This window comes from Amblyraja radiata, chromosome 1 (assembly GCF_010909765.2).
Source record: "Amblyraja radiata isolate CabotCenter1 chromosome 1, sAmbRad1.1.pri, whole genome shotgun sequence".
Taxonomy (NCBI): domain Eukaryota; kingdom Metazoa; phylum Chordata; class Chondrichthyes; order Rajiformes; family Rajidae; genus Amblyraja; species Amblyraja radiata.
This window is the reverse complement of record NC_045956.1, coordinates 126009868-126022166: the sequence shown is the minus strand read 5'-3', so window position 1 is coordinate 126022166 and position 12299 is coordinate 126009868. Positions and strand designations below refer to the sequence as shown.

Sequence of the window (12299 nt, the reverse complement as noted above, 5' to 3'; positions counted from 1 at the left end):
TGTAATACTTATTCATAGAAGCTAACAAAATATTACCATCATGACCTACCCTTGAGTATTTTAATTCCGAAATGGACATGAAGTTTAGTTTGCAGAACAGAAACATAAATGTTGGTAAAAAATGGACAGTATTACGTACAGCATTTGCTGTGTTCCAGCAAATGCCATTTTGCTGGTTTTGTCTACTTGTGAGGTGGGGAATTTTTTGAATAGTACTGTATTTCCAATAATGAATGTATATTTTATTGGTTTGTACCTAATTATGATTGTTTGTTAAGCCAAGCATAATTGCAATAATTTTCATGGAAAAATAAAAAGTTAATTTTACTTATTTAATTTTAGAACGAGGTGTTGTATGGGAAGAAACAATTATTCTTCTCCCAGACAATGTTCACTATGTGTTCCTTTCTGCAACCATTCCCAATGCACGCCAATTTGCTGAGTGGATTTGCCATCTTCACAAACAGGTAATTAAGTACAAATTTTAGATTCTTTGATAAAGAAATAATAAGCAAAATCTGGAGTTCCTGTAATAATTGCATATTGTTTTCTGATTTTCAACTAAAATGTAATATTTAGGCCTCCTTTTAAGAATTTCTTTTGGGTTCTTTGTGTCTGGAGATTAGTTGGTGAGGAGGAGATTGACAATAAAGAGAATGTATGTCACGTCATGAACTGAAAAGTGGTGTGATGGAGCATTAAGTTTGACCATAGGCGATCAATAACTTGGATGCAAGAGCAGACATGAAAAGGTTATGCTGTGGTACTGTTGTTTATGTAGTTGGCAGCTGGAAATTTCATGGGGAGGCATGGATTACGTGAGAGAGGAAACTCGTAAGTTTACGGGGAAGAAAGAACAAGGGGCAAAGTGTTAAAATTTGAGTCCAGCCATTCCAGAATAAAATTGTGAAGAATTTTATAAGAAATTGCAAATACTAACTAGATCAATTGCAAATTTCAAGAATAAGAGACTGACTTTAGCGATACAGCTTGGAAACCGACCCTTTGGCCCACCGAGTCCACGGCAACCAATGATGACCCCATACACTCGCACTATTCGACACATTAGGACAATTTACAATTTTACTGAAGCCAATTAACCTAGAAACCTGTCTTTGAAGTGTGGGAGGAAACTGGAGCACCTGAAGAAAACCCATGCGGTCACAGGGAGAACGTACAAACTCCGTACAGACTACACCAATAGTCGGGATCGAACCCAGGTCTCTGGTGCTGTGTTAGCATCTCTACTGCTGTGCCACTGTACTGCCCCTAATATGTGCATGCAGGTGCAGCAGGCAGTGAAGAGACATGCAGGTGCAGCAGGCAGTGAAGAAAGCGAATGGTAAATTCGCATTCATAGCAAAAGGATTTGAGTATAGGAGCAGGGAGGTTCTACTGCAGTTGTACAGGGTCTTGGTGAGACCACACCTGGAGTATTGCGTACAGTTTTGGTCTCAATATCTGAGGAAGGACATTATTGCCATAGAGGGAGTGCAGAGAAGGTTCACCAGACTCATTCCTGGGATGTCAGGACTTTCATATGAAGAAAGACTGGATAGACTCGGCTTGTACTCGCTAGAATTTAGGGGATTGAGGGGGGATCTTATAGAAACTTACAAAATTCTTAAGGGGTTGGACAGGCTAGATGCAGGAAGATTGTTCCCGATGTTGGGGAAGTCCAGAACAAGGGGTCACAGCTTAATGATAGAGGGGAAATCCTTTAGCACCGAGATGAGAAAAACATTTTTCACACAGAGAGTGGTGAATCTCTGGAACTCTCTGCCACAGAAGGTAGTTGAGGCCAGTTCATTGGCTATATTTAAGAAGGAGTTAGATGTGGCTAAAGGGATCAGGGGGTATGGAGAGAAGGCAGGTACGGGATACTGAGTTGGATGATCTTCCCACTGAGAGTAGGGAAGATTCAAACAAGGGGACATGACTTGAGAATTAAGGGACTGAAGTTTAGGGGTAACATGAGGGGGAACTTCTTTACTCAGAGAGTGGTAGCTGTGTGGAATGAGCTTCCAGTGAAGGTGGTGGAGGCAGGTTCGTTTTTATCATTTAAAAATAAATTGGATAGTTATATGGATGGGAAAGGAATGGAGGGTTATGGTCTGAGCGCAGGTATATGGGACTAGGGGAGATTATGTGTTCGTCACGGACTAGAGGGGTCGAGATGGCCTGTTTCCGTGCTGTAATTGTTATATGGTTATATTATATGGTTATCAGCCATGATCATATTGAATGGCGGTGCAGGCTCGAAGGGCCGAATGGCCTACTCCTGCACCTATTTTCTATGTAATGTTCAAATAAACAAGGGATGCAATTTGAAGGCAGCCATATAAATGAGGGATATAGATTAGCAAATGCCCCAGCGCAGTTTAGCCAGCAAAGTTGGTTTTAGGAAGGTGCAGGTTGTTCAAGAGATGCAATCAACAACAATAACTGGCTGTTCCGTGAAAATGAATAAATTGTTGATGTAACATGACTAGCACACATACAGTCAAAAGAACTGTTTATACTTTAGAAATATTTTTTGAGATGAAGCAGTTTGAATTTGGTACAAAGGTACATTAAATGTGAAAGTAAATTACTTTTTCTGCTTTCTCTTGTATGCTAGTAATCAAAGTAAAAATATTTTTTCACCTCCAAATACTTTAAATTCGATTTTTTAATAAAACCCAACGCTGAATTCTGCAGACGTCTCAATTACATTAAACAGTAATTATTTTGTTTTATCACATTTTAAAACCATGCTTTCTGGTATAATCTGGTACAAGTTGGATGATCAGCCATGATCATATTGAATGGCGGTGCAGGCTCGAAGGGCTGAATGGCCTATTCCTGCACCTATTTTATATGTTTCTATAACAAGTTTTGAGAACATGGATTTTTCTCAATCAAAATAATTTGGCTTGAAAATTGCAGTAACACATTGGTTTATGACATGGAAATAGCTCATTTTATTGGTCGGAAGCGTTATCAATTGTGCCCATTCTTTCCCTCATCCTTCAGTCTTTACCCATATTATTTGCAGTTCTGGAAGCAAGCTTTAACATAATGCTGTAATAAAGATTTTTTTGATTCTTTGATAATCAGAATATTGATCAAAATTTATTTCAGCCCTGCCATGTAATCTACACAGACTATAGACCGACTCCTTTGCAACATTATATTTTCCCAGCAGGCGGTGATGGATTACACTTAGTTGTTGATGAAAATGTAAGTGAAGCTCATCATTGAAACGCACTGCATTTCTTAAAAAATTGTATTAATTATTGATATGCTTAACATATGTAAATTGAAAGAGATTGCAGCAAAGAATGCTGGCAAGTTTATGGAAAATTACATCTGAAGGTTGAGCCAAGAGACACGTACCTGACCCTAAGTCTGTCTGTTTAAAGTTACAGACAGTCCTGCAAAGTGAGTGGCCAGCTGCTTCTTCCCAGAACATTGAGCATATAAAACTCAGCTGACTCCTCTACTTAGAACAGAGGAAACTGCACTATTACAGGCACAATTCTTTGGATGTCGGTTCACACAAAAGCATTTGTGTGGCTTTCCAGGTGTGAGCCGAAGATGCCAGCCTTCCATTTGGAAGCCGTCTAGGGGAATTACCATGCTGGGCTTCAGTCAATATCAAGAAAGCAGATTATTTAGCAATAATTGCATTTGGGTTTGCTGGTTAAAGTTTCACAATTCTGGCATATACATTTCTAATTGATGAACATTTAAAACAATAGGACAAGGAGCATCTGTGAAACCCCATTTTTTATGGCAGAGTTAAGTATAAGAGTTCAATAATAAAGATTGCCACTTTTGTTGCCTTCAACCAATTGAATGGGTGATCCATCTAGATCTTCACTTTATCAAAGTCATCTGCTTGATATGGCAAAGGCTGGAAGTTCTATCGGCACCTTGGCTCAGTGTTGAAGATTTAACCTCTCAAATCACCCAATGCTCTAAAGGGACCACTTTTGTCTGTCTTTTGAAAATGCTGTAAATTCAAGCTAGTTGAAATTTGCAAAGCCTTGAAGAAAATCATAATCTACTCTTATTTTTGCAGAATTCCCTTTGCTGGAATTGGATCAAATAAGTTTAAGTTCATTGGTTTTGATCAGAACTTTATTTTGTGGTTGCGTGTTCGTAAATGATTAATTCCACAACAAATATAAACATCTTTTTACAATTCCCTCCAACTCTATAGCCAGTTGTGAAAATGACGTTGGACGCATATACCTGATTTTTGGATGTTATCTTTATAATGTAGGGAGATTTTAGAGAAGATAACTTCAATACAGCTATGCAGGTACTGAGAGATGCTGGAGATCTTGCAAAAGCTGATTCGAAGGGGCGGAAAGGAGGAACGAAAGGTACAGAGATAGAAACTAATATAATTTGCATTGTCGGTATCTAAAATCAATTTACAGTCTTTATCATTGGCTTAGATAAGGTAAGCAAGTGCAACATATAAAAGGTATACAAGGAGTTTAAAGTCTTAAGTGCTAAAGACACTTCAACAATTAGACTCCGGTACATCCAAGAACACTGTGGGAAGCTAGAGAAGAAATTGCAAGAGCCTTGTCTGAGATATACACATCATTGTTAATTGCAAGTGAGGTACTGCAAGACTGGAGGCTAATGTTGTGCCTTTATTTAAGAAGGGCTGCAAAGGAAAACCCGGGTACTGTAGCCTAACATCTGTGGTAGGTAAATTATTGGAGGGCATTATGATGTGCATTTGGAACGAGGGATCAATTGGGAATAGACAGCATAGCTTTGTGCGTGGGAGTTTGTGTCATGCAAAATGTTGGGAAACCTGTACTTCGAGTTTTATATTCAGTTTTGGTCACACTGCTATAGGAAAGATGCGATTAAGCTGGAAAGAGTGCAGAAAAGATTTACAAGAATGTTGCTAGAACTCAAGGGCCCCGGGCAGTAGCGAGAGATTGGGTAGACTAATAAATTATTCCTTGGAACACAGGAGACGGAGGGATGACCTTATCGACGTGTGTAAAATCATGAAAGGCATGGAATGATGTACATTCATTCTGTTAGGATTGGGGAATCAAGAACTAGAGGGCATATGTTTGTGGAGAGGTCTAGGGTTTAATACTAAAGGGGTACCTTTTTCTACGCACTAGGGAGTACATATATGGAACGAGCTACCAGGAGAGGTGGTTGTGTCAGGTGCAGTAACAACATTTAAAATACATTTGGACAGATACATAGATGGGAAAGGTTGAAAGGGATATGGTTCAAATATGGGCAAATAGGACTAGCTGAAATGGGAAGCTCTTGGTCTTAAAGTTTCATGTCGGGCACTGCATAAATTACCCAAAACATTAACTGAAGTTTAAGTAGAATTCTGACAGATAGGTTATGTCTTCTGATGAAGTGTATTTGAATACTTAAAAAAAATAAAACATTTCAAATCTGAAATAAATAGAGCAATTGTTGTCAGGTCGTTCAACATCTGAGGAGAGAGCAGTGGTGTTAATGTGGAATGTTACTTAACACTTAATATTAAATACTGGAGTAACTCAGTGAGTTAGGCAGCATCTCTGGAGAACATGGATAGGCGACAGGTTGGGACCCCACCCTAAACATCACCTAACCATCTTCTCCAGAGATGCAACCTGACTAGCAGAGTTACTCTAACACTTTGTGTATTTTAATGTTTAAAATTGATAATCTTTCAACAGAACTGAGATGATGAATGGTCATTAACCTGAAACATGAACCTGGTTTCTTTTCCCGTAAATGCTATCTGGCCTGCTGAATATTTCCAGGATTTTGTGTTTATATTTTTGATATTTTCTGGTAACCTGGAAATCTTGCTTAAAAAAGGCTGGTAGGAGTTCTGTTAAAACTGATTCTTTAGAATGAGCAGCAGTCTTACTGTATTTTACATCCAGTAATGTTATGCCTGACCTTCACGTGACATTAGCTTGATCACACTTTGATCACAGAAATTTCACGATGCCTTATTTAAAAAAAAAATGTAATTGATAGAATGATAACTTTTCATTGGTATAAAGCTTTGAAATTATGGCTGTTATGTCTTGATATTCAAAGTAACGTACAACTGAAATGAAATGGTCTCATATTTATGGTTATTATTACATGGAAAAAATACAATATATTTTTGTGGATGCAAGGTTTAATTGAGCAATCATTTTGGATAAATGTATATTTCTATGGCCAGTCAAATGCTGTGTAAAATCACTGTGTAACAAAAGAAATCATTCTCCTTTGGGAAAGTAGGCTCATTTACAACAATATCAAATAATCTCTTCCACTTCTGTTCATATTTTATATTGTGCTTTGCATTTTCAGGTTTTATGTATGACATACCTATAAATTTTGAGGTTAATTTCATATATTCAAATCAAAACAAATGGGGAAAAAATATAAAATTGTGTTCATTTAAAACAAAACTCTCAGTATATGCATACACCCATTTTGACCCCTAACACCCAGTTCTCATTCATAATCCAGATGCGTGATGTGGTTGAATTTGAAGTTGTCATTGCTCTTCTGTTCGGAGGAGGCCAGTATCTGCTAGCTGGGTCTACTTTAGCTCTGAGCTTGAAGGCGGCTTTCCTCTCAGGTGCCTTCCGTTCCCACCTAGACCAGGGTTGTTATGCTTTTGTAAGTTTCTGTTATTGTTACCCACAGGGCCATCAAATGTATTCAAGATTGTAAAGATGATCATGGAAAGGATTTTTCAGCCTGTTATTATCTTTAGCTTTAGCAAAAAAGACTGTGAAGCGTATGCTCTGCAAATGACCAAACTTGACTTCAATACAGGTAAGAATAACTCACACAAACATTTTTATTTCACAGCTTTGCCTAACACGTTTTAGCTTAAAAATATCCTTTTTCTTGTGAATGTCCAATAGTTTCAACATAATTACTTAGAACAAAATGATATTTTCTGAAATCATGGTTGTTGCAAAAGAGTTCTTAGCACCACATTAGACCAGAAATATACAGCATGTGTTTTTTAATTGGATTTGGAATTCCCCTGCTATTTTAGAAGTAAGAGAAGTGCATGAGTCTGTTCTCTTATCTGTCTTTAAATTGTTTCTTGGAATTTCTTAAAACGTAACAACAAGGAATTGCAGATGCTGGTTCACCAAAGAAAGATACAAAAATGCTGGATTACTCCAGTATTTTGTATTTTTCTTGGGATTTCTTGTTTGAATCCTTCTATTTGGCTGTTTAAGACCTGACAAAATTAAGACCTGACCTAATCACTGCCAGTCGGAATCTGATCTGACGTGACCCAGAACCATTCGCAGAAAAGTGAGAGGGGTGAAAAAGACTTGTTGCACTTGAATTGCTATTGATCAGGAAAATGTTTAATATAATTCCAAGAAATGCATTGCCACCTGGATGAACCACTGGCCTAGGCTGAACATGAACCTGAATGTTTTATCAGAAAATACACCACACCCGAAGTTGCTAATTTATGTTGAATTGCATTGGGTTCAGGGTGGTAACAAATGCTCTGATATGTAGTTTTTGAAGAGCAGAATAAGTTGGCAGAGTTTAATGGCCTACTCCTGGTCTTTTTATTTTGTTTCATTAATATCAAGCAAAACAAAATTTGTCAGAGTAACTAAGCAGGACAAGCAGTATCTGTGGAGGGAAATGGACTGAAGACATGATTGGTCAGGATCTTCAGACAATCTGAGGAAGAGTCATGACTCAAAACGTTGTCTGTTCATTTCCCACCACATATGCTGCCTGACCCACTGAGTTCTTCCAGCGGTTTGTAGCTTGCTCAGGCTTCCAGCATCTGCTGTCTCTTGCATCTTTGTTAATATTGATGCACACCGCATCAATACATCTGGGATCCACACCAAAATCTTAACGTTTTTGTAATTTTGTTAATGTGTTTCTGAAAGTCAAGCTAAGGGGATGTGCTGACAAATGGTGTTTTAGATGGATGGGACTTTCACTGAAAATAATTTAATCATTGAAATTTGGATTTTGTTCAGATTTTCAGTGATTACATGGACCGTCTGTAAGTGATTTCATTTCAGACTTGGAGCATTCCACCATTTTCACCATTTCTAAGAGATTGGGGTTAATGTGATCCTGCAACCTTTTCATTACTTTATCAAATGGAAAATATTTCACTTTTTGTAGCTGGTGTTCTATAATTTCTGAATCCAGTTCAGTTCGGTTCAGTCAATATGCATTATTAGGTGCTCTAAGAAACATTTCCATATGTTCTGTGTATGGCCTAAAAGTTCACACAACTGATTATGCTCTCCAGGGCTGCCAGTGTAACCAACTTGGCTGTGCAGCCATTTTGTTCTGTTCAACTTTTGATATTGTTCTTACCAACAATGATGGTGCATGAAACAAGGATAGTTCAATAAACATACCCTTTGACGTAAACAAATTAATAATAATATATGAAGTTCCCATGTTACTGGAGTATTGGAAAAAGACTGCGACCATCCACCTATGCCCCTTATGATTTAACATCACTCCACGGTGTCCTATCCTCCAGGGAAAATGATCCCAGCCCATCTAGCATCTTTTTACAATTCAGACCCTCCAGTCCCGGTATTATTATTGTGAATATGCTGCTATTTCGGCTTAATCACATTCTTCCTATAGGTGGGCAACCAGAACTGTGCACAGTACTCCAATTGTAGTCTCACCAACAACTTGTACAGTTGCAACATAAAGTCCCAACTCCTGTACCCTGACATCATCAGAAGGCAAGCGTGCTAATGGCCGCTTTCACCATCCTGTCTACCTGTGTTGCCACTTTCAGAGAACTATGTACCTGTGCCCCCAGGATCTCTCTGTTCTACAACACTATTCAAAACATGACATTTTATTGTGGAACTTCTGCTCTATAAAATTGCCATTCCTCGCACTTGTTTGGGTTAAATTTAATCTGCCATTTCTTGGCTCATTTCCCAGTTCATCTGGATCCTGTTGGTGATAACCTCTTCACTGTTCACTGCACTAGACCACACCACCAATTGTTATCTCAACGACAAACCTATTTACCACTTGAAGAACATTGTCATCCAGATCATTTATATAGCTGATCAGCAACAGGAGACCCAGCACTGGTGCCTGCGTGCAACACTGCTCACAGGCCTCTAATCTGAATAATCGCCCTCCATCAGCACTTGCTCATACTCTATTTTAATCTTGTTACTCCTTCCACCAAGCCAATTTTATTTTAAATTTGCCAGCACACCCTGAATCCCATGTGCTCGAGTGGTGGTGCCATTGAGTGTGCAACCTCGCCAGCAGCTGTCTGTCCTTTCATCCTTTTTGTTATTTTTAGTCTTAAAGTTTGTTTTTGGAGGTCTTTTAGTCTTTTTTAATGTGCGGGGGGCAGGGGGGGGGACCGTTTTTCTTAGTCACTACCTGGTCGAGGATGCGTCTTTCCTCCGAGCCGCATCTTCGCCCCCTCCTCGTGGCCTTCCATCTGGATTGGCCGGAGACCGGTCAGAGCTTCAGCAGCGGCACAGCACTGGATTCCATCGTGGAGCGAGCGATGCCTTACCGGGGTCGCTGTGTTGGAGCTCCGGAGAGCTGGGACTGCCGACTTTGAAACCGTGGAGCTGTGGTCTGCGGAGCTTCCAGCCACGGAGCCTGGGATCCTTGCCAGGGTCCTTAGCGTTGAATCTCCGCCCAGCTCGGCCTGTGGATTTCGGGAGCCATGGTAGGAAGCGGCCGATTCGGAGGCTCCGGGCCGCTGAGAGTATTCTTCCGTTCGAGGGACTGAAACATCGGGCCGCCCTTACGGTGACTGTGGAGGCCTCAATAGGCCCTGACCACGGGGGAACAGAGGAAGAGGACTGAACTTTGTTGCCTTCCCTCACAGTGGGAAACGTTGATTCAGCTGTGGGGGGGGGGTGTTTTTTTAATGTTAAATTCTAAAGTGTTGTGTTTATCCTATTTGTGTGCTGCATGGTAATGCAAATTTCACTGCACCAATTGGTGTATGTGACAATAAATGTCCTTTGTCCTTGATCTAACCTTGCCAAAAGCCTTGCTGAAGTCTATGTAGACAATGTCTACTGCCGTGCCTCGTAAATCATCTTCATCGTCTCCTCAAAAAGCTCAATCAAATTTGTGAGGTCGAATTTCTCTTGCACAAAGCCATGCTGACCATCTCTAATCACTCCTTTTCCAGATGTAATAAAAAGTAACTGCAGATATTGGTTGATATCAAATTTTGGAGTAACTCAGTGGATCAGGCAGTGTCTCTGGAGAAAATGGATAGGTGGCGTTTCGGGACGGGACCTTCAGTCTTATTCCCTCAATAATTATTGGTTTGCTCTAAATATACTTGAAGAATCTCACGTGATTCTCCTTTACTTTTTCTGCCAACGTGATCTCGTGTCCTCTTTTTGTCCTCCTGGTTTCCCTTTTGTGTACTGCATGCACCCAAGAGATTTGCTTGATCCTAGCTGCCTATATGTGATATATGCCGCCTCCTTTTTCCTGACCTGTGCTTCAATATCCCTTGTCAACCAGGATTCCCTAATCATAGCCTAACAGGAATATGCTATCCCTGAACTCTCCGTATTTCTTTTAAAAACATCCCACTTTCCAGATGTTTGATTTTTATGTTGTTTATATTCTCTTTTTCATCAACTCCCTCACCTCACTGAACTTTATTTGCCCCTTTCAGCTTGTTTCCAGTTTTGATAAAAACTCATTGACCCTAAATATTAATAACTATTAATCCCACCACAGATGCTGAGTGGCCTGCTGTTTCTGCTTATAGTTAAGATTTATGGCATCTACAATATTTCACTTTTATTGCTCAAACCCACAACATCTTGGAATGCTTTAATGGCAATAACATTTATTTTAAAGTCATTTTTTTTTTTAAATTATCATTGTTTTAGGGGAACTAGACAACCAGTCTCCACAAACAGTAAAAAGATAACGAGTAGATGATATTAACAAAGTTATATTTGTTTGACGAGTAAATATTGGCCAGGACGCTGAAGAAAGTTCCCTGGTACCTTCTGAATAGTGCTCAGAGAACTTTATCTTTGCCTGCGAGGACAAATTGGGCCCTAAATGATAACTTAGCAGATGCTATCAAATGGCTTATTTATGTGATACTCAGGATATGAGCTTAGTCTTAGGGAAAATAACACACTTGCTTTTTGATGTTTGGGGAGATTAAGAGATAGTTGTATAGTCCATAGTTGAAATTCCATTTAAGGAAAAACTGGAAAGGTCACAAGGACCTTGTAGCTGAGTAAGTGTTGTAGCTTTTGATCGTGAACTATCCTTTCTAATACTTTTACAATTAATATTTATTACATTTTTGTATAGGAATTGCGACATCAGTGCAAAGTGTTTATTGGACCATACTTGAGAGGATTGTGTGCAGTTCTGTTTGCCAGACTACAGGAAGGGTGTGGTGGCATAGAGAGAATCTGGGCTTGAGTTGCAAGAAGATTTTGGATAGACGAAGGGGTGTCCTGAGAGGTTCATAAAATTACGAGGGGCATAAGTAGGGTACAAAGTTAGATTTTTTTTTTCCACTGGGCAGGGAAATGTAGAATGAGAGGGCACAGATTTAAGTTGAAAGCGAAGACATTTAAAGGAGATATAAAAGTTACGTTTTGTTTTCACCGAAGGTGGTAAATATTTGAATGAGCTGCCAAAGGTGGTTGTAGAGGAATTCGGACAGGTACTTCGATAGGATGGTTATAGAAGGAAATGTGCCTAATATGTGGAAAAAATGATTTTTGGCAATTGGCATGGACATAATGAGCTGAGAGGGCCTGTTTCTGTTCTGTATGTTTCTATGATTTGATACTATTATATGTTACTGTAAGTCTCAGTTATTCAATTAACCATGAATGAAAGGTTATCACTGGTTATGATTGGAAATGTCCTTGGACATTTCTCATTTATTACATTGAAAACATGGTCTAACATAAGGCCAAAGATGATACCTGGTGCAACTAGATTATGGCAAGAACACGAGTTGGGTAGCATCTCTGAACAACATGGATAGGCGCTGTTTTGGGTCGGGACCCTTATTCAGACATTCCTCCAGAGATGCTTCCTCCAGATATGCTTCTTGGGTTCCTCAAGTACTTTGTGTTCTCCACAAGATTCCAGCATTTGCAGTTCCTTGTGTCTACATTATGGCAAGTCCAGGTTAAAAGTAAATCTTAAATGTATTGATTGAAAGATGCATTATTACATCAGGTGCACTATCTGAATTTTTCATTTTTTACTTGGGAAATTGGATGAAATTTGGGCTTAAAATTGGGGAT

At 39.2% G+C, this 12299-nt stretch overlaps 1 protein-coding gene across 1 annotated transcript in view; it reads left to right on the top strand.

The window, feature by feature from the left end:
• mtrex (Mtr4 exosome RNA helicase) overlaps window positions 1–12299 on the top strand; it is a 93033-nt gene that overhangs the window by 24507 nt on the left and 56227 nt on the right. The window contains exons 8-11 of the mRNA XM_033030568.1: window positions 343–467; window positions 3124–3222; window positions 4271–4373; window positions 6682–6813. Of these exons, the coding sequence (XP_032886459.1) occupies window positions 343–467; window positions 3124–3222; window positions 4271–4373; window positions 6682–6813 (459 nt within the window). The remainder of the gene's footprint in view (window positions 1–342; window positions 468–3123; window positions 3223–4270; window positions 4374–6681; window positions 6814–12299) is intronic.